Genomic DNA, 21,419 nt, shown 5'->3' on the forward strand with positions numbered 1-21,419 from the left:
AGGACAGGTGGGTTCCCTGCTTCTTCCAGCTCCTAGAACCTGTCCCATCCAACTTCTTCTCCTGACCTTGACCTTGGCCTTCTCTATTTTCTCCCACATTTCTCTTACCCCTGAAACTCCCTCAAATACTCATTGGTATTGCTCTTTCTTTCAAGGACGAGTCTTCTTTTTCCATCAAGATGGCAAATATGTCTTATTGATGGCTCTGTTCCCAGCACCTAAGAAGGTGCCTAGAACCTGATATGTGTCCTATAACACTTACTAAATGATTATAAGAATTCTGATAGGATTTATCTTTTCCTGCTCCAACAAGTGACTCCTTCCCTTCTTGTCCATTTACCATCACCATCACCATCACCATTTACCATTACCATCCCTCTCTCTGTCAAATCAGTTTGGCAGATTTGGCCAAATAACTATGTAGAAGGCCCCATCCTTGTGTGGAGGAAACATTACGTCTGGAGGAAAGGGATCTAGGAATCTGCATTTTAAAGAAGTGCCTCAGTTGGTTCTTACACATGCCAATATTTGGGAATAGTTCCTTCTAAAAGGGTCCATGCCCCTTCAGAGCATGCCACCAAATGGGATGAAACCTATTCATTCATTCCATAAGCAACTGCTTAGTACAGTGGAGGATACACTACTAAGAACAGAGGAACCAAAGAAAACAGTCTACTCTATTCACTGTGTGCCCCTGGGCATATTGTTTAACCCTCCCTTAGCCTCAATTTCTTCCTCAGTAGAATGTGGACAATAATCCCTACTTTTCTAATTCTTCCAGGGATATTGCAAGGAGACAGCAAGCTGAAGACTGTAAACCATTCCTCAAATGTGGGTTGTTTGGGGCTAAAAATAAACCACTAAAAGGAATATTGCCTGAAAGTTTGCATCTCCCTGAAAGAATAACTGTAAACCAGGTATATTAATTATCTATTACTATGCAACAAGATACCCTCAAATTCAGCACCTTAGGCAACAAATTTTTGTTATCTCCCTTGGTTTCTTTTTATTTTTTATCTTTTTTCCCTCAGTTTCTGAGGGTCAGGAATCCAGGAGTGGGTAAGCTGTTGGTTCTGGCTCAGAGTCTCTCACAAGGTTGTAGTCAAACTGTTGTCCAGGTCTTCAGTCATCTTGACTGGGACTAGAGAATAAGCTTCCATGTTCACTCTAGTGGTTATTGGCAGGCCTTAGTTCTTCAATGGCTGTTGGACAGAGGCTTCAGTTTTTTGCCACATGGGACTCTCCATGGGGCTGCTCACAATATGGCACGCTGCTGTCACTAGAGTAAGAGATCAGAGAGAGAGAGAGAGAAACAAAAACACGTGGGCTGAAGCCTCAGTCGTTTTATCATCTAATCTTGGAAGTGACATATCATCACTTCTGCCTTATCTTATTGGTTACACAGACCAACCCTGGTACAAATGGGGAGAGAACTACATAAGAGTGTGAATAACAGGAGGCAGAGGTTATTGGGACCCATCCTGGGGGTTTTCAATGACAACAGGTCTGGTCCTTAGTGTTGCAGGTCTGGAGGTTTAATTTAGGAAGTTAATCAGAATTCATCAGATTCACGAAACTGATTCACACAAATTAAATACACATGAAACATTATCTTGGCACTACTCTGCTTCTTTTCTAGAACTCCTTAGTTAAACTAGTCTTCCTTTTGAACACAAAAAAAGTGTTGTCGGACTTCCCTGGTGGTGCGGTGGTTAAGAATCCACCTGCCAATGCAGGTGACACAGGTTTGAGCCCTGGTCCGGGAAGATCCCACATGCCGTGGAGCAACTAAGTCCATGCGCCACAACTACTGAGCCTGCTCACCTAGAGCCTGTGCTCTACAACAAGAGAAGCCACCGCAGTGAGAAGCCCGCACACCACAACAAAGAGTAGCCCCCGCTCACCGCAACTAGAGAAAGCCAGCAACGAAGACCCAACGCCGCCAAAAAATAAATAATAAATAAATAAAATAAATTTATTTTAAAAAATGTGTTGTCACTTGAGAGCCCATGCACTGGCTGTTCTTCTTACCATAGAATGCTCTTTAGAATGCTCTTTGAATGGCTAGGTCTTCCTTGTGATTCAGGTCTTACTTCAAATATCTCCTCCTCCTTACCTGATCACACTGTATAGAATAAAATTGTCCCCTCTTACCTTTTACAGTCTCCGACCCATTTATTTTCTTTTTTTTCCCCATGCAGGATTTTAGTTCCCCAACCAGAGATTGAACCCGTGCCCCTGAATTGGGAGCACAGAGTCTTAACCACTGGACCGCCAGGGAAGTCCCATCCCATTTCTTTTTTCTTATTAATTAATTCATTTATTTTTGGCTGTGTTGGGTCTTCGTTGCTGCACGTGGGCATTCTCTAGTTGCAGCGCGCAGACTTATTGCGGTGGCTTCTTGTTGCACAGCACAGGATCTAGGCGTGCGGCCTTCCATGATTGCAGCACGCAGGCTCAGTAGTTGTGACATGCGGGCTCAGTAATTGTGGCATGTGAGCAGGCGGATTCTTAACCCCTGTGCCACCATTTATTTTCTGATAGCCCTTCTGGTGCTCTGAAATTATTTTGACTCTTTGTTTACTTGGAGATTGCCTCCCCACTAGAATGTGAGCTCTGTTAGGGAGGGTTTTTTTGTTTCTGTGTGTTTGTTGGTCTGTTTTGCCATTGCTGTATCTTCAGTGCCTAAAACATTGCCTGGTGCATAGTAGGCACTCAATAAATAAACCAGAATGTTGATTTGTTAATTCACACTGAGAAATATATGTCATGTGAACTGGGTATTTTGTCTCACTTGATCATCTCACTCTCCCCATAGAAAATGATATGGGAAATCAGTTATTATAATCAGATGAGTCTTTGGTGAATGTGGAGTCAGGCAAAGATGTGATTGACACCCAATATTTGGTGGCCTGTGTCTCTGAGGTTTTCCTTCCTAGCCCTTAGGGATGCACCAGCCAAGGAGACTAGTAGCCACAACACTCCTGTCTAGGTGGCAGTGGAGACCTAGAGATATATTTGTATCTTTTTTAGTAGATTCCATGCAGACACCACATGTAGGTGAATATTTTTTTATCATATGCTGAATAAAGAAAAAAGGGCACAGCTTTCTGCTTTCTTTAACATTAATCTTCTTCCCAGAGTCTAATCCTTATAATAATGACCATAATTAGTGCCCAAATCACCAGCATTTACAGAGCATCTCTTAGAGAATGTTTCTTCAACAGAGGAAGAATTGTGCCACCCTATATTGGTTCTTACTGATTTCTCACTGGCAAATTATTTCTAAGTTTATTGGAAACAAACTTTATTGTTGCCCTCTCTATTTTATAGGGAGAATTGTGAACAGATTCACTTCATCCAAAAGGTTAGTAAGGTACTTCCCTGGTGGTCCAGAGGTTAACACCCTGTGCTTCCACTGCAAGGGGCATGGGTTTGATCCTTGGTCAGGGAACCAAGATCCCACATGCCTCAGGGCAACTAAGCCAGGGTGCCACAACTACTGAGCTCGCGGGCCTCAACTAGAGAGTCTGTGTGCCACAAACTAGAGAGCCCATGTACTCTGGAAGCGGCACGCCACAACTACAGAGCCCATGCATGCTGCGCCACAACTAGAGAGAAGCCCTCACACCATAACGAAGGGCCAGGGTGCCGCAATGAAAGATCCCGCATGCCTCAACAAAGATCCCACGCGCTGCAACTAAGACCCAACGCAGCCAAAAAAATTAATTAAATAAATAAATAATAAATTTTTTAAAAAATTAGAAAAAAGAAACTAACTAAAAGAAAATTGTATTAGTCGTCCCAGGCTTCCATAACAGAATACCACAGACTAAGTGGCTTAAAGAACAGACATTTATTTTCTCACAGCTCTGGAGTTTGGAAGATTAAGATCAAGGAGCTGGCAGGGCTGGTTTCTAGTGAGACCTCTTTCCTTGGCTTGCAGGTGTCTCTTCCTCTTCTGCAACCATTCCTACTGGATTAGAACCCCTGCCTTTATTATGTCATTTACCCTTAATTACCTTCTTAAAGGCTCTATCTCCAAATATAGTCATATTGTGTGTGGAGCCCTTCAACATATGAATTTTGCCCATGGTGAAGGGGGGACGACACATACAATTCAGTCCATAACAAGAGGTCCTCTCTTCTCATGAATTTTTTGTGGGAATGTGTATTATTTTTTATTTTTTTAATACTTTGTGCCACACGGCATGTAAAATCTTAGTTCCCTGACCAGGGATTGAACCTGTGTCCCCTGCAGTGGAAGCGCAGTGTCCCAACCACTGGACCACCAGGGAATTCCCTGGAAATGTGTATTAATACAACCTTCTTGAAGGGCAATTTGGCATTGTCCACCGAAATTTCAAATGTACATACATATATACCCTTTAACTCAGCAATCTCCTTTCGAGGAAAGTATTCCATAGAAAGAGTGTACAAAAAGGCAAAGATTTAAAAAAAAAAAAAAAGGGTTTTCCTTGGGAGTCCAGTGGTTAGGACTCAGTGCTTCCACTGCAGGGGGTGTGAGTTCCATTCCTGGTCAGGGAACTAAGATCTCACGGCAAAAAAAAAGGAAAGATACATGTACAAGAGTGTTCACTGTAGGGCTTCCCTGGTGGCGCAGTGGTTGAGAGTCCGCCTGTCGAAGCAGGGGACACGGGTTCGTGCCCCGGTCTGGGAAGATCCCACATGCCGCGGAGCGGCTAGGCCCATGAGCCATGGCCACTGAGCCTGCGCGTCTGGAGCCTGTGCTCCGCAACGGGAGAGGCCACAACAGTGAGTAGGCCCACGTACCGAAAAAAAAAAAAAAGAATGTTCACTGTAACTTAATTTGTAATAGTGAAAAACTAGAAATCACAAATATAATTTAAATAATGATAATGATGTTAAATTATATATTCATTTAAATAATGATATATTCTTTTAATGGAACTGGTACTCACCAAGATCTCAGTATATATTGGTTAATGAATGGACAAACATATTGTTACATGAAAAAAAAGCAAGTTATAGAACCATACATGTGGGATGGTCCCATTTTTGAACAAAGGTCAATGTCTGTCCCTATACATTTTTTTTAAGGTTAAAAAAAACACTTCTGGGAATTCCCTGGTGGTCCAGTGGTTAGGACTCCACGCTCTCACTGCTGAGGGCCTGGGTTCAGTCCCTGGTCAGAGCCACCAGGGAAGCCCTACACAACTGATTTTTGACGAATAATTTATTCCTCCCTTTCCCATGTTTTGAAATCCTTATGATCCCTCAGTTCCTTCTGGAACAAACTTTCCTCTTCTCCAGCCAGCCCCAGTGGGTTCACCTTTACAGGCTCTGGGACTAGGACAGGAAGTAATGTTTGAATGTTTCTTCACTGGGACCTATACGTTTTTATATACATAGAAAAAGTGTGGCTGAATACACACCAAAGGTGACAAGGGTTAAATCTGGGGACTGGAATTTGTAGGCCAAGTATATTTCTTACTTAAATAGTTTTGTATTCTTTGAAGTGATTTTTAAATTTTTGTAATACAAAACTTTTTTAAAAAATAAGGAAACGGGAAAAAAAAATTGTCATGAAGAACCTAGGGGTAAGACAGGAATAAAGACGCAGACCTACTGGAGAACGTACTTGAGGATATGGGGAGGGGGAAGGGTGAGCTGTGACAGAGTGAGAGAGAGTCATGGACATATACACACTAACAAACGTAGTAAGGTAAGGACTTCCCTGGTGACACAGTGGTTAAGACTCTGCACTCCCAATTCAGGGGGCCTGGGTTCCATCCCTGCTCAGGGAACTAGATCCCACATGCGTGCCGCAACCAAGAGTTCGCATGCCACAACTAAGAAGCTCGTGTGTCACAACTAAGGAGCCCACAAGCTGGAACTAAGGAGCCCGCCTGCTGCAACAAAGACCCGGCACAACCACATAAATAAATATTTAAAAAAAGAAAAAGAAAACAGTATGAAGTAGCTTCTAAATGACAAATGAGTAAATAATAGACATAGTGATGGACTGTGGAAATACAGAGAGGGATCAAGTTTGGCTGGGATAACCAAAAAGTCTTTCCCGGATAAAATAGGGCCTCAAAGATGTTTTGAGGCGAAAGTTTTCCACAAGGCAGAAAAACACCTGTTGTATTTGGAAGATAGCAAGATGATCTGCAGTAGCAGGAAGTAAATTTGGTAATGAGACATGAACGTGGGTTTCTGAGTAGCTCAGAGAGACACCGATAATGCTGTGTTCTAAGATTAAACTCGCGGTAGTGCCGCAGTGTAGCGGGTGAGGCTTAGCTCCTGGAGTGCTGGTGCCCACGAGGCGGTGCTGTTTCAAAACACAGGCCCACTTGGACTAAGGAGAAAGGAACGTGCAGCAGGTAAAACGTCAGACAAAGAGGGAGTTCTGACAGTTGGACAAATTGGGAAAATAAAAAGATACGCAATAGGTAATTATCCCCTTATTACCTCGCGCTCCCCAACTAGGTCCCCCCGCGCAACACAAAATTATGCATTACAGTGCGCCTATAGCACGTGCCACTCAGGCTCTGCTGAATGCGACTACTACTCCCAGGCTCCCTCGTGAGGCCAGTGCCCTCTTCCCGTGGGCAAATGGGTATCGCCGCTCAGTCTTCTGGGATTCGTAGTCTTGCAGTGTCTTTCGGGAGTTGTAGTTCCCTTCCCACAATCGGCTGGGCGAGGCGGCGCCGGCGATCAGAGCTGCGCCGGGTGTTCAGGGGCCAAGATGGCGGCGCGCCGGGGACTGAGAGACGGAGTCGCGCCGCTTCTGAGTGGGGGCTCCGGCCCCGACCCTGGCGGTGGAGTGCGCAGCAGCGGTTGGGGGAGTCGGAGCCAAGCGCCGTATGGCACTGTGGGCGCTGTGAGTGGCGGGGAGCAGGTGAGACTGGCGGGCGGCCCGCGGCTGGCAGCAAAGCGGCGTGTGCCGGGCGGTGACACGTGGACGCCACAGGAAAGGGAAGAAGCGTTCGGGAGTCGATGCCGGGTGGCTGCGGAAGACGGATTGGACCGACCGGACCTGGGTCGTTTGCTGGGGGGATGCGGGCAGAGGCGGGTCCTTAAGGCCATTCCTCCGGAACGCCGGAGGGGCAGAGCAGGGTGTCGGAAACCTGGCCCCTGTGTGTAGGAGGACTCGGACTTAGAGTAAGACCTCCCTCTAAGGATGCCGAGTGGGGGCTGCCTGTAGCCTAGCGCCGCAGTGCCTTTTCGGAGCCACGTGGGGTGGGGGGAGCGATTTTCCCGGGATAATTTGTCTGCTTCCCCTCCCCCTCTAGGCGGCCCCGGCACCCACGTGGGTTGGGCGGGGGGGAGGAGGCCCTCGGGTCCACGTGGGGGCGGGGAGGGGATGTCCACGTGGCTCCCGCTCCAGGCTGCCGGGCATCTCGTATCGGCGCTGGAGCCGCACTGCCGGGAACTGGGTGTGTCTCAGCCGGTCCCGCCATCTCCGTTCGGCGCTGGGCGCCCCAGGCTGGGAAGGAAGGAAGGTAGGGGCTGCTAGAATCAACTTTGCCCAGAGCCTTGGAGGAGTTTTTTTCTTTTTGCTTTGGTCCGCGTTGCCTCTCGACAACGGATGGTAAAGGACTTTACAGGTGTGCGGGTAGTCTGTTCTCTGCGGATGACGGAGTGTGTTGGGGAGGGTAGAGGGCTGAGGTTGAAGGGCTGTGGAGTGGCGGCCTCTTTCCGACCGGCTTGGGGTGGGTTGTGAGGCATGGGCACTGGCGTTTTTGTTGCCTGCAGTCCTGCCTCGTTCGTGATTCAAGGGGCATGGGAGGTGTCAACATTTACATGGCACAGGCTTAAGTAAGGAAAGGGAGTCCTCTCCTTCCGTCACTTTTCCTCAAGCATCTCTTTTGAGGAGGCAGCTAAGGCCTGCTCCTGTGAATTGATACGGACAAATTTGAGATGGTCTGTGTTTAAGCTTCTCTGGAATTTGTGCTGGGGATGGCAAAAGTTGGAGGCGATCTGAGAACTACTCAACACCAGTTGAACGTTTACTAAATGGGGGGGGGGGACATTCTTTCTGTCATACTCTTTTTTTCCTGGTCTTCAGTTCTCCATACTTAAAAGTGTTATCGTCCCACTCCTCACCAGGGCTTCTTAAAAGTTCCCACCCAGAGTGGAGGTCGGCAAGACTTCGTGTGAACTGTTATCTTGCTTAAGCAATTAAGCTGAGTCCTTGAAAGCTTTTTTTTTTCTTTTTTGGTTTCTAGGTGGGAGTTGGGCTGCAGGTTGCCAGGTAATATCAGTTCTAGCAGACCAATCCAGGCCCTGGGGGTGGGGGGTGGGGAGTGGCTTCTGGGGCTCTACTTGGGAGCTGCCCACCCGCTCTTCCCTTATTTTCTCAGAGGCCACATCTTGTGGGGCTGGTGCTGCCCACCCTTTGGGGGAGAGGCAGGAAGTATCCATGATCCAGCTGTAGTCCAAGTTAGGTAGTCATTTGGGGTTGGAGAGGGTCTTGTGGAGAGATTGTTCACCACAAACACACACAAAGATGAGTATGTGGAAGCTAGTCAATCAGCTAGGAACTTACTGAGATTCCATTATGTTTAGACATAGGGGGATACTGTGGTAAACCACACATGGTCCCTGTCCTCCAGGATCTTATGTTTTTATCAGATCTTATGTTTTAGACAGACAATAAATAATGATGAGGAGGACAGAGGAAAGTGCAGCATATTATATAATCAGCAGTAGTAATCTACCTTGCAGGGTCTGGGAAGAGACATTTTAAGGTGAGATTGTGGGGGGCGGAGGGGAGGGGGAGCTTTCCTCAGAGGGAACAGTATGTGAAGACCTTGAGGTGGGAGAGAACATGGCTTATTGGAGAAACCCGTATGGCTGGTGTATACAGAGACAGACAGAGTGGTGAGAGAAGACACGCTGGAGGAGTCTGGTGGGGAATACCAGGACCACTGTAAGCCATTTAAGGACTTTAAACCTAGTGCTAAGAGCAGGAAGATGCCCTTGGAGGGGATTAGAGAGTGTCTCAAGAGGTGATCAAATGTGTATTTTCATGTTTGTAGCTGGTTTTGAACCCTGCAGGGACAAGCCGGATATGGGAAAGCTAGTCGGGAGGTTGTTAAAGTTAAGAGATGCTGGTGGCTGGCACACTCTTAGCCTGGGCTTATCCTCTCCATGATCTTGGTACTCTGGGAGCTGTGCTGTTTGGGGTTTGAGGGGAGGGATGGGTGAGGTCAGGTAAAGAGGGGCTTCTCTGACTGGGGCTCCAGTACCTGCCTGATGGAAGTGGTGATGAGTGGTTCATAAAGCTGGACATTGTCTCGAGATTCTGGCCTAGTAGCTGGGTCAGGTAGGTGGCAGGGCAGGAGATGCAGCCTCTTTGCTCACCTGGGAGTGTTTGCTGAGCGAGGTGCTATTCAGCTGCTAGTTGTAATTACAGGATTGTGAAGGCTTGGGAGGAGTTAGTGCCTAAAACGTGCCACCTTTTACTTCATCTCTGGGCCTGGCCTCCTAAAGTGTCCCTATCTATCCTTTTCTCTCGTTGGGCATTGTTACTCTTCAGCTTGATTAGGAGGGTGGGGGGGTGCAGTCACACCTGTTGCTTTTTTTTTCTTTTGGAAGAGGTACAGAGTTTGCCTTTGCTGCCAAAGGAGAGGTGAGACTGGCTTGTCCGTGTTTGTTCCTGTTCTTTGGCCTTTGCATCATCTATAATTTCGTATAGTGGAGATACCCCTGCCTCTGGCCTTGCCAGCCCTTCCAGCCACTTCTGGCCCTGCCCACGCCCACACTCTTGACAGGCCTGGGCGGATGGCTCCCTGCCTGACAAGGCTGAAGATGTTGTTAGTTCTCAGGGAAGAGGTGGGGTGGGGCGGGGCTTTTCCGTCCACAGAATCAAACTTTCTCTTCTTTTGCTCTAACTTGGTTGGGGTAGGGAAGAGACTTGTTCCTTGGGACTACCTTTGAGAGGTTGGGTGGCACACTGTAGAGCCTTCAAAATAGAAGTTAAAAATAAGTGTGACTGTCAGCTGTGTATACTGTGATGCACTGTGCCAGGCATGGTGGGTGACCAGGAAGTATAAGCACAGTTTAAACCCTTCCAAGAGCCAAGAAAAATATAAGCTAATAGATACAAAGGGTTATTTGCCCCAAAGGAACTTGGAATATAGTTTTAGTAATGATGCAAGGAATGTCATGGGGTAGGGAAGTGGGTAGGATGTGATTGCCAGAGAAGTGAGCGGTACAGGAACACGTATGAATTCGGGGTGTGAGGAGAGGTGCGTTGGGGAGGCCTGAGGTGTCTTCTTGAAGAAGGTGGGATTTGAGCTAAGCAGAGACGAGAGGCCTAAGTGGGATTTGAGGGAGGTAAGGTGGTTGTAATTGGAATTGCCTGCTTACTGACCTCCTCTCCTTTGCTGTGCCCCTGAGAGTATCTGTCTTCATCACTGCCAGCAGATAACTCTTCTGAACAATCTTGGTCTTTTTGATGTTTTTATTCCCCAGTTTATCAATCTCGTGTGGTTCCAAGTGTTTCTGGATGGAGTCTAAACTTTTTTTTTTCCCAGAAGGTTCTTGAACACTGCCATCTGGTTGTGGCTGTGGGCTCATAGTTTGTACTTCTCTCTGCCCAGCAAGTCCAGAGTGTGTTGGGGCTCCTGCTGAGTCTGAGGCCATTGGTGGAGGGCTCGGTACCTGGTTTACAGAGTGTGTAAATCAGCTGCCCCCGAGGGCCCATGCCCTGCAGCCTTCACTGTGCCTTCCTGACCTTATTCCCTTTTGCCCCAGGTGCTGCTGCATGAGGAGGGGGATGATTCTGGCTTTGTCAATCTATCTCGGCTGGGCCCCTGTTTGAGGGACAAGGACTTAGAGATGGAGGAGCTGATACTGCAGGATGGGACACTGCTGGGGACCATGCACAGCTATATGGATGCCTCCCTCATTTCCCTCATTGAAGATTTTGGTGGCCTTGGAGAGGTGAGCTGGGGCTGAGCTTGGAGGTCTTCAGGCAGGAGCTTTGGCTCAGTGGCTCTGTTCTCCTAGCACCTTGGTTCCTAGATACTCAACCTGAGTCCTTGAAGTGTGTTTTTGTTTCTCAGTGAGAGTTGGGCTACATCCCATGTAAGAGGATGCCCTGGCAGACTTGGATTATTATCCAAGGCCTTTCACCCTGCCTGGGCCCCTGACTTACATGTTCAGAGGGTTCTGATCTTTGTTTTGAGTCCAATTCCAGCTTAGCCAAGGGTTGTCTGCTGAGCATCCCACATTTTACCTGAGAGTGTAGGGAGTATGAAACATAAGTTCAAGACTCAGTTTTGACAGGTCTTTGTTGACACTAGAGAGATGGTGGATGGTAGTAAATGAGATTGGAACCCATGCCTCCTGGTACTAACATCTCTCTCTGGCAAATTGAGCTGAACTGAGCCTGGGAGAGGGATTCTCTTGGCATCCAGTCCTTCTCAGTGGCCTGGTAGGTCATAGGGATGGTGGTGGGACCTTCCTGTTGTCTTTCCTGAGCAGAGCAGGTTATCTCTGGAGGACCAGAATGAAGTGTCACTGCTCACAGCTCTAACAGAGATCTTGGACAATGCAGATTCCGAGAACCTGTCTCCATTTGACAGCATTCCTGACTCAGAGCTGCTTGTGTCACCTCGGGAGGGCTCCTCTGTAAGTGTGGGATGAGGGGAAGGGGGTGTGTGATTGGTGCAAAGGTTAGAACCACATCTACGAGCCTACTCGTAAAGTTCTGAAGCACAAACACATTTCAGGTCTTTTTCTCCCTTTTAGCTGCACAGGCTGCTCAGCCTCTCTCGGACACCCCCAGAACGTGACCTCATCACCCCGACTGACCCATTGGGGCCCAGCACAGGCAGTAGTAGAGTGAGTGGGGTAAGCCTGACCTAGGGAGCCTCATGGACTCCCAATGGGGAGGAATATATGGGGACATGTCTGGAAAAAGATATTCCTGGAGAAAACTCCTATGTCTTATCTTCTCTCCTGTAGGTTGAGATGTCTCTCACAGATCCTCCTTGGGACTTCTCTCCACCCTCTTTCTTGGAGACCTCCTCCCCCAAGCTTCCTAGCTGGAGACCCCCAAGGTCAAGACCCCGCTGGGGCCAGTCCCCACCTCCCCAGCAGCGTAGTGATGGGGAAGAAGAGGAGGAGGTGGCCGGCTTCAGCAGCGAGATGCTTGCTGGGGAGCTCAACAACTCTGTGAGCAGCATCGCAGACTTCCCCATGCACCTGGCCTGTCCCGAGGAGGAAGATAAAACAGCAGTAGCAGCAGAGATGGCAGTGCAGGCAGCTGGCGATGAGAGCATCTCCTCCCTGAGTGAGCTGGTGCGGGCCATGCACCCGTACTGCCTGCCTAACCTCACCCACCTGACAGCACTTGAGGATGAGCTTCAAGAGCAGCCAGGTGATTTGACACTGCCTGAGGATTGTGTGGTGCTGGAAATTGTGGGCCAGGCGGCCACAGCTGGCAACGACCTGGAGATCCCAGTTGTGGTGCGACAGATCCCTACTGGACCCCAGCCTGTCCTCCTGGATAACTCGCTAGAGGCCAGTGCGGCCTTGCAGCTGCTCATGCCTACACTAGAGGCAGAGACAGAGGCTGCTGTGCCCAGGGAAGCCCTCTGCCCTGAGAAAGAGGGGTTGTCACTGGACTCAAAGGAAAAGCTGGAGTCAGCCTGCTTGTTGGAGCCCAGGGAGGTCATGGAGCCAATGGCACCCAAGGGGCCTCAGAACCCACCAGCCAACACAATGCTAAGTTCCCAGAGAGCTCGAAAGGGCAGGAAGAAGAAGAGCAAGGAGCAGCCAGCTGCCTGTGCAGAAGGCTATGCCAGGAGGCTGAGGTCAGCCTCTCGTGGGCAGTCTACAGCAGTTACAGAGCTGACCTCTCAGGGAGGCAGCTTGCCTCAGGAGGACCTTCAAAGAGAGGTTGTGCCTCCCCGTGGTAGAGGGAAGCCCCGGGCTTGGGCTCGGGCCTGGGCAGCTGCCTTGGAGAAGCCTGGCTCTGGGAACTTGGAGAGTAGTGCTGGACAAGCTAGTCCTGCTAAAGAAGGTCCTCTAGACCTCTACCCCAGCCTGGTTGACCCCATCCAAGCCAACCCTGTTTCAACCCATCTCTCACTGGTTGACTCTGCTGAAGCTGACCCCATGCCACTTGACTCTGTTGAAGCTGATCCCACTGCGGTTGACCCTGATCCCACTGCGGTTGACCCTGATCCCACTGTGGCTGACCCTGTACCTGTTGACCCTGAACTGGTTGACTGTGCTTTAGCGAACTCAGAGCTGGTTGACCCTCTCCCAGCTGACCCAGTGCTGATTGACCCAGTTCTGGCTGACTCAGCAGTTGACGGTGCAGTGGTGGTTCCCATCTCAGATGACTTGCCTTCAGTTGACCCTATCCTAGCCAAGCCAGTACAAGTTGACTCTCTTCCCAATGACCTGGCTCCAGTTGACCCTGTACTAGTTAAGTCTAGGCCAACTGATCCCAGACGTGGTGCAGTGTCATCAGCCCAGGGGAGTCCAGCCCCCCAGCTCCTCCTGGAGTCAGAGTCCTCAGACCCCCCAAAGGCCATCAGTCCTGAAATTAAGGAGGTCATGGGTCCTCTGAAGGGGGAAAGTGGTACTAGTGCAACAGCCCAGGAAGCCAGGCCTCGGCCTCTTAGCCTATCTGAGTACCGGCGACGAAGGCAGCAGCGCCAAGCAGAGGCAGAAGAGAGGAACCCCCATCCCCCAGCTGGGAAGTGGCCCAGCCTCCCAGAAACTCCCACAGGGCTGGCAGACATCCCTTGTCTTGTCCCACCAGCCACAGCCAAGAAGACAACTCTGCAGAGAAGCCCTGAGGCTCCTTCTGAGGCTTGCTTTGCTCCTGTGGGTCCCAGCCCTGCCTCTCCTAGTCCTGAGCCACCTGCAAGCAAACCTGTGGCCTCAACTCCCACTGAGCAGATGCCATCCCAAGAGATGCTACTGCCAGCAAGACCACCTCCTGCTGTGCAGTCCATGCCCCCCACAATGCCCACTGCCCTGCCTTTTCCCACGGGTGGGCTGGGCATGACCCCCATGCTGCCCCTTCCCACAAATGGGCAAAGTGTCCCCAGTCTGCCCCCACCACCCTTGCAGCCTCCTAGTGTTCCGATGTCTGTGGGGCCAGTGCCACCTGATCCCTTTACTCACTATGCCCCTGTGCCACCCTGGCCTTGTTATCCCCCCTTGTCCCCTTCTGGCTATCCTTGCTTGCCCCCTCCACCGACGGTGCCCCTAGTGTCTGGTACTCCAGGTGCCTATGCTGTGCCCTCCACTTGCAATGTGCCTTGGGTACCTCCTCCTGCCCCAGTCCCACCTTATAGCTCCAGCTGTACCTATGGGCCCTTGGGATGGGGCCCAGGGCTGCAACACCCTCCATTCTGGCCTGCTGTTCCCCCACCTCCTTTGCCTCTAACCTCTGTTGGAAGAGCTGTTCCCTCACCCAAGGTGGAGCCCAGTGGCATCCCACCTGGCCCTCCTGATAGTGTTCTGACTGTGCCGATGGCTCCTCCCCTCAGTCTTGGGGCAGCTGGTCAGGGAGCTCCACAGATAGAGCCCACGAAGGTGGAGGTCAAGCCAGTGCCTGCATCTCCCCATCTGAAACACAAGGTGTCCTCCCCGGTGCACAGCCCTCGGATCAAGGCTCCACCGTGTCTGCCTGCTGAGAGAGTGGCTGTTGAGGAGCCTGCATCAGAGAGGCTAAAGCCTGAGCCCCAGGAAGCTAGGCCCAGGGAGAAGGCACCCTCTCCTGTTGCCAAGGCTGTTCCCACATCTGCACCAAGGCAGAGCACTACCACCAAGCTGCCTGCTGTCCACCCAGCCCGTCTAAGAACACTGTCCTTTCTGCCTACCCCACGTACCCAGGGTCCTGAGGATGTGGTACAGGCTTTCATCAGTGAGATTGGTGAGTGCCACACAGTTCCGTGAAGAATGGCATGGGGGTTGTGTGAGGAGTGTCCTCCATAAAACAGGATAAACTACCTTGATGGGGCTGGCCTTTGTTGGATTTCTTTGGAGAGTTCTTGAGAGGTAGAAGTCTGGGTTGGTTTGATTCTTTCTGCTTTGTGTTGCTGCCTTGGTTTACTTAGTACAGTGAGCATGGGGAGCCTAGGGGAAGAAGTGAGGTGATTTGGGACTTCTGGGACCTGTGTACTTAATTGATAGGGGCTGTGTTGTATGCTTCCACAGGAATTGAGGCATCGGACCTGTCCAGTCTGCTGGAGCAATTTGAGAAATCAGAAGGTAAGGAAACCTGGGTAGCTTTGCTTCAACCCTTTTTTGTTGATGTTTCCTTTGGGCCTAGCCCTGTAGTTGCTTAAACTGGGGGGAAGGAGAAGGGGAGTCTCAGCCACTAGAGCAGCCCCCTAATTGGAATGGGAAGACAAGATTTACCTGTGACACAATCTAAGCCAGGGAGAGTGGTGGGTACAGCATGGCAAGAACTATAAAGAGTAGATGGATGGGGAGATTCAAGTGGGTTGGGTTATTTGGGGAGGTAACTCTCCAGGTGAACCTTGGAAGACAGGAATTCAGAGACTGGTGAGTAAAGGCAGAGGTACAGGAAAGATCGCATGTGGTGTATTTGAAAGGCAATGGATAGCTCAGCTTTTCAGTACAAGGCATGGATCTAGGTGCTGCGGGAGATATTACGTCCTGTTCTCAGATGAGCTTATGGTCTGACTGGGGAGAAGAATTTGCAGAAATGACTGCTGAATTGGTAACAGGTATCGGTAGTACAAGGCAAAATAGAAAATATAAGTGTAGATCAAGAGTAGGTTATAAGACTAGGAAGTTAGTTAGGTGGGTTACATAGAGCCTGGAATGCTAGGCTTAGAAGTTTGGACTCCCCAGATTCAGTGGGGAGTGTGCTTGTTTCTGAGCAGAGAAGAGACATGATTAAAAATATACCTGGGTACCCACTGGAGGAGAATGGATCTCTCGGGGGAGACCCAAATGGAGTATGTAGGCAAAATGGATTTTCCTCCTTTGGGTCTCAGAGCCAGCCCTTCTGCACCTCCTCAGTATGGAACATCTGGTTGGGCTTTTAACTAGTATGGTTTCTTTGCAGCCAAAAAGGAGTGCCCTCCCCTGGCTCCTGCTGACAGCCTGGCTGTAGGAAACTCAGGGTAAGTATGGGGACATGAGTGAGTTACCCTACAGCTGTTGGTCAGCAGCCGGCCGGTACTCCAGGACTGTCAACTGGATGCCTCTGTTACAGGGACATTTAGTCCGCTCTAGTCTTTCCCTGTTCCCCACCCCCGGTTCAGCCCATCACTACAGGGTACTGTCTTGAGTGGTGAAGTAGGAGGATATATATGTACCATTTTCTGGCTTATTCCAGTCTGGGGGTTCCAAATGGTGATGCCTTTTATTTTCTGGCAACTCGTGCTTTTGGGGATTTCTTTCCTTTATTTAACAGGCGTTAAGGTTGCTCAGCACTGGTAATGGTGTAAGAAAAAGTGGGGGATGATATTCATGGCTAGGGCTCCCCTGACTCCTTGGAGGGCACAGGCATCCTGGACCTCCTTGTTCCCCATTCTTCCAGCACCAAGAGGCCTTTTTTTTTTTTTTTTTCATGTTCACAATACCCCATCCTGTTTTGCCAAGCATATTTTCCTCCACATTGATTTTGGGTTGGTTTGAGCCGGGCACGAGAGGCTCCTGGCTTGGAGGAGGTGGGGGGTATTCAAGGTCATCCAGCAATTGGGCAGAGCTGAATTGAGACCCAACCTACATAAAGTTCAGTCACTAAGACCCCTTTTGTGCTGGAGGAGAATGATTGGGGCAGTTTGTGCCCCCCATTCCTCTCTGCATGCACCCCTCTCCTTTGCTTTGTGAGCAAAGCAGATGTACAAGATGTTGAGGAGGCAATGAACCAGGCTTTCCCTTTTCCCCCCGCCAGCAGCGTTGACACTCCCCAGGAGAAGAGGCCCCTAGACCGGTTACAAGCCCCAGAACTGGCCAACGTGGCAGGTGGGTTCAGGGTGGGGAACTCTGCCTTTGATTAGTTTATGCAGCAAATGTTTTTAGAGCCTGCTCTGAACCAAGTGTGTGTAGGTGTTGGGGGTACAGAGATCTGATCCTCGTCCTTGAGGTTCTCACAGTCCAGGGGGCAGATGTCAGATGTGTAAACAAATGAGCATGTTGAGTATCAGCTGTTGTGTGTTAAAGAAGCCTGTGTGGCTTATAGTGGGGTCTGAAGAGGGACAGTCAGGGCAGGGTTATATAGAAGGTAATCCTCAAAGTGGAGGCTTGAGAAAATCACTGATACCAATCAGGTAGGTTTATGGGCATTCTAGGTAGATGGAATGGCTTGAGTGAGCTGGAGAAGGAAAGCCAGCCCACTATGTTTTGGGAAATTGTGAGTGGTTCATTTTGGCTGGAGTGTAGTGGTTGATCAGGGTGCTGGGCAGAGCTAAAGGAAGAGAGAAGGCTGGAGTGGAAAGCAGGTCAGGTTATGGGAACTTTGAATGCCATGTTAAGCTGGTTGGACTTTATACTGTACAGTGAAGAAGCAATTGAAAAAACGTTACCAGTTTGGTTTTTGGGTGCTCCCACCAGCAGGAATGTAGAAGACAGGTGGACAGGTGTGATGCCCGAGGTAGGAGGTTATTAGGACACAATTACATGAGTTCAGGCAAGATGCAGCCCAGAAGTCAGGCAGTTCTGAGGGCAGGGAGTGAGCCTAAGAATAAAGAGGTAGGACAGACAGGACCTGGCCACCAGCTAGGTTTGGGCAGTGAGAGGTTGAACAGTTGAGGAGGACCATAGCTGGTTGGGTTTCTACTGCTGGTCTCCAAGATGGGGAACTCAGGGGAAGGAGCAGTTTTAACAGTGGGAGAAGTTGGGCTGTTGATCATTGTTAGTATACTCTGTGAGATGAAGTGGGGATCCCTGGAGCCTATATTCACAGTGTTTAGAAGTGTAGAATCGGATCTCATCCTGCTATCTCCATCCTCCCTCCCCTCACAGGGCTCACCCCTCCAGCTACCCCTCCCCATCAGTTATGGAAGCCCCTGGCTGCTGTGTCACTGCTGGCCAAAGCCAAATCTCCTAAGTCCACCGCCCAGGAGGGAACCCTGAAGCCTGAAGGAGTTACAGAGGCCAAACATCCAGCTGCAGCCTGCCTCCAAGAAGGGGTCCATGGCCCTAGTCCAGTCCATGTGGGCTCTGGGGACCATGACTATTGTGTCCGGAGCAGGACCCCCCCAAAAAAGACGCCTGCCCTAGTCATTCCAGAGGTGGGCTCCCGATGGAATGTCAAACGCCATCAGGATATCACCATCAAACCTGTCTTGTCTCTGGGCCCAGCCACCCCGCTGCCCCCATGCACAGCTGCCTCCCAGAAGCCACTTGATCACAGGACTAGCAATGATCAGGCAGATCCCCCAGCCCCTTGCCTTGCCCCATCCACCTTGCTGTCCCCTGAGGCCTCACCCTGCCGGAATGACACGAACACTAGGACTCTCCCTGATCCCTCAGCCAAGCAGCAGTCAATGCGCTGTTATCGAAAAGCCTGCAGGTCAGCCAGCCCCCCAAGCCGGGGCTGGCAAGGCCGCCGTGGCCGCAGCAACCGTTCTGTCAGCTCTGGGTCCAACCGGACCAGCGAAGCATCTTCCTCCTCATCCTCATCGTCGTCTTCCTCATCCCGGTCCCGGTCCCGGTCCCTCTCCCCGCCACACAAGAGGTGGCGAAGGTGAGCTCTGATGGCCTGTTAGGTTCTCTCCACTTTGGAAGTTCTCTCCTCTGGTTTACTCTGAAAGCTTTAGCACATCGATACTTTCAGGCAGTAAGGCTTCTATTTCTGTCTTTGGCTTTTGTCTTCTCCCCCTTTACTGGATTCGAAGGAGGCAAGCTCTGAGAAGATAGCTTCTTTCCCCTGTTGGAGATTGGGATATCTCTGAGGTCTCCTCCTTCCTGGAGACCTGCCTTGGGGAGACAATTAGGGTTTGATCTTGACCATGTTGATTCCTTTGCATACTGTATCAGTCCTTATTTCTGCTATTTTCCCGGTAGTATGTGGGATGGTGGTCTAGTGGGTTGTTAATGGCAAACAGTCCTTCCTTTAATCATCTGTTGAGGAAACAGTCTGGGACAGTTCCTTTGAGTGTCACTGTGGCCTCAGCTATTTTCTGGCAGTACCTTTTTCTCAGTAATAGACCCAAATTTTTCCACTTAATCAATGAAGAATTCTTGGTTTTTGATGGTGAAGCTTATCTTCAGAAATGTCCCCTACTACAGGTCTAGCGCATCCCCTAAATGCCGTGTTCATAGTACTCCTATGAGACATATGAGGGGAGCAGGATCCCAGAGACCCAGGCCTCCCCCTCTCCCCACCCCCAGCTAATTGTAAGACCTAGGGCCCAGCCTTTTATCTCCGAGTCTCCGTTATTTTTATTCTTTCTGATTTGTTAAATATTTTTCTATTTTTAATCGCATAATTGAAAATAAATATGATCTGTGCCCAAATACTCTAGAACATCTAAAGTTCATGAGGTTCTCAGTTTGGTCATCTGCGAAGAGTTCTTCTAGATCTCCTCTGCTCTGCTTTGCCTTTGGTCCTGAGCTTCCTGACAGGGAGGCAGGGCTGGGGCCAAGGTGAGGTAAGTAGAATATACCTGCACCGCTCCCAGCATTCCTGTGTGCCCCTTTGTTCTCCAGGTCCAGTTGCAGTTCCTCTGGACGTTCCCGAAGATGCTCTTCCTCTTCCTCCTCCTCATCTTCCTCCTCGTCTTCCTCATCCTCATCATCTAGTTCCCGAAGTCGGTCCCGCTCTCCATCTCCTCGCCGGAGAAGTGACAGGAGGCGGCGGTGAGCGTGTTTTCAGGGAGTCGGTGCATCTGGGGTGCAGGTGCCTAAGAGTTCTGAGACTTGAGCTGCGTAATGTCTGGGGCACTGATGGCACCACCTTCTCTTGTCAGGTACAGTTCTTATCGTTCACACGACCATTACCAAAGGCAGAGAGTTCTGCAGAAGGAGCGTGCAATAGTGAGTAGAGGAACAGGTCCTGGGAGGAGAGGGCTTGTCCCTGAGCCATGACATGAGCTCAGAGAGCCGTCTGCAGCTATGGCCTTGGCTCATAGTGTGTCAATTTTCCTTGACCTAACATAGGAAGAGAGAAGAGTGGTCTTCATTGGGAAGATACCTGGTCGCATGACTAGGTCAGAGCTGAAACAGAGGTTCTCTGTTTTCGGAGAGATTGAGGAGTGCACCATCCACTTCCGTGTCCAAGGGTGAGGTTGGGCCCTAAGGTCAGGATGTCCTGTCTCATTATCTATCTTGATGCTTCTTTGTTTCTCCCCCCTTGCTCTGGTGTCCTAGGCAATATAGGCACCTTCATTTCTACAGTTAGAGGGCTGGCAATTTGGGGAATGAGAAGAACCACCCCAGTCCATTACTGTACCCTGGCGAGCTGTCTCTTCTCCATGGCATGTGCCCAAATAGCCATGTCAGCCTCTGTCTCACCCTCCCCACCAGTGACAACTATGGCTTCGTCACTTATCGCTATGCCGAGGAGGCATTTGCAGCCATTGAGAGTGGCCACAAGCTGAGGCAAGCAGATGAACAGCCCTTTGATCTCTGCTTTGGGGGCCGCAGGCAGTTCTGCAAGAGAAGCTATTCTGATCTTGGTGAGTGGAGGGAGGCCCTGAGCCTTTGGTATCATCTCCTCCCTCAAAAGGTCCCCAGCCTTTTGAGAGGGGCGCTAGCTAGGCAGACTTGTCTTCCTCTGACACGTGAAGAGCCTAAGGGGTGGGATGAGAGGAGAAATGGGTGCTCACCTGTCTTTTGACTTAATATCCAGGTGATTTTAGCTCCATCCCTTATAGACATGAGAGGTAGCTGGCCATTTGAGGACGCTGTGGTTGGGAGGTATACTCAGAGACCTTGATGTTTGTCTCTCTCTACCTTTATAGACTCCAACCGGGAAGACTTTGACCCTGCTCCTGTAAAGAGCAAATTTGATTCTCTTGACTTTGACACATTGTTGAAACAGGCCCAGAAGAACCTCAGGAGGTAACCCTGGGCCCTTCTCCCCCACCCCCTTTTCTTTGGAGGTGCCCAACCTCCTCCATTCCCTCCCCCGGTCTAGGGGAGACAGCTGCTAGTGAGGAGATGACTGTTTTATAAAGAAATGGAAAAAAGTGAAATAAAAATGTGTTAAATCAGATTTTTTTAAAGTGGTATTTGTTTTTTTATAATAGGCATTGAAACACATTAACTTGCATTCCTATGTAAGAAGGATGGGGTTGAGGGGTTCCCCCAGTGTTTGGAAAATCGAAGTCACTATGCAGACTAATAAACATAAACTAGAGGGAACTGCCAAGTGCTGTTGTGCTTCTTTCTATGGTGGTAGTGCCAGACAAGTCACTTTTCCTCTCTGAACACAACAGGGACATGCTTACCTCCATTTAATTCCTAGGACCCCT

At 49.8% G+C, this 21,419-nt stretch overlaps 1 protein-coding gene and 1 non-coding gene across 4 annotated transcripts; one reads left to right on the forward strand and one right to left on the reverse strand.

Annotated features, from left to right (window-relative positions):
- Positions 1 to 5,254: 5,254 nt before the first annotated feature.
- LOC112393084 (small nucleolar RNA SNORD22) lies at positions 5,255 to 5,371 on the reverse strand. The gene has a single exon (XR_003001818.1). It is a non-coding gene; the product is annotated as a small nucleolar RNA SNORD22 (small nucleolar RNA).
- Positions 5,372 to 6,719: 1,348 nt separating this feature from the next.
- PPRC1 (PPARG related coactivator 1) lies at positions 6,720 to 21,160 on the forward strand. Of its 3 annotated transcripts, none has more exons than XM_024734864.1 (14): positions 6,720 to 6,886; positions 10,750 to 10,938; positions 11,482 to 11,628; positions 11,749 to 11,850; positions 11,965 to 14,896; positions 15,181 to 15,234; positions 16,061 to 16,118; positions 16,895 to 16,965; positions 17,965 to 18,688; positions 19,654 to 19,803; positions 19,914 to 19,980; positions 20,104 to 20,225; positions 20,470 to 20,621; positions 20,907 to 21,160. In XM_024734864.1, exons 1-14 carry the CDS (start codon positions 6,734 to 6,736, stop codon positions 21,008 to 21,010), a joined length of 5,025 nt encoding a protein of 1,674 aa, XP_024590632.1. In that variant the 5' UTR covers positions 6,720 to 6,733; the 3' UTR covers positions 21,011 to 21,160. The 3 variants fall into 3 exon arrangements, with proteins under 3 accessions (XP_024590632.1, XP_024590633.1, XP_024590634.1); XM_024734865.1 differs by having other exon boundaries at positions 16,898 to 16,965; XM_024734866.1 differs by having other exon boundaries at positions 11,749 to 11,841.
- Positions 21,161 to 21,419: the final 259 nt, after the last annotated feature.

This window comes from Neophocaena asiaeorientalis, unplaced genomic scaffold (assembly GCF_003031525.2).
Source record: "Neophocaena asiaeorientalis asiaeorientalis breed wild unplaced genomic scaffold, Neophocaena_asiaeorientalis_V1.1 scaffold240, whole genome shotgun sequence".
In the NCBI taxonomy this organism is placed as follows: Eukaryota; Metazoa; Chordata; class Mammalia; order Artiodactyla; family Phocoenidae; genus Neophocaena; species Neophocaena asiaeorientalis.

Bases quoted from the DNA above. Each gene is read 5' to 3' on its own strand.
- PPRC1 (XM_024734864.1), top strand. From the start codon at position 6,734: ATGGCGGCGCGCCGGGGACTGAGAGACGGAGTCGCGCCGCTTCTGAGT. The intron at 11,629-11,748 runs GTAAGTGTGGGA...TCTCCCTTTTAG, and splicing joins CACCTCGGGAGGGCTCCTCT to CTGCACAGGCTGCTCAGCCT. The intron at 16,966-17,964 runs GTGGGTTCAGGG...CTCCCCTCACAG, and splicing joins AGAACTGGCCAACGTGGCAG to GGCTCACCCCTCCAGCTACC.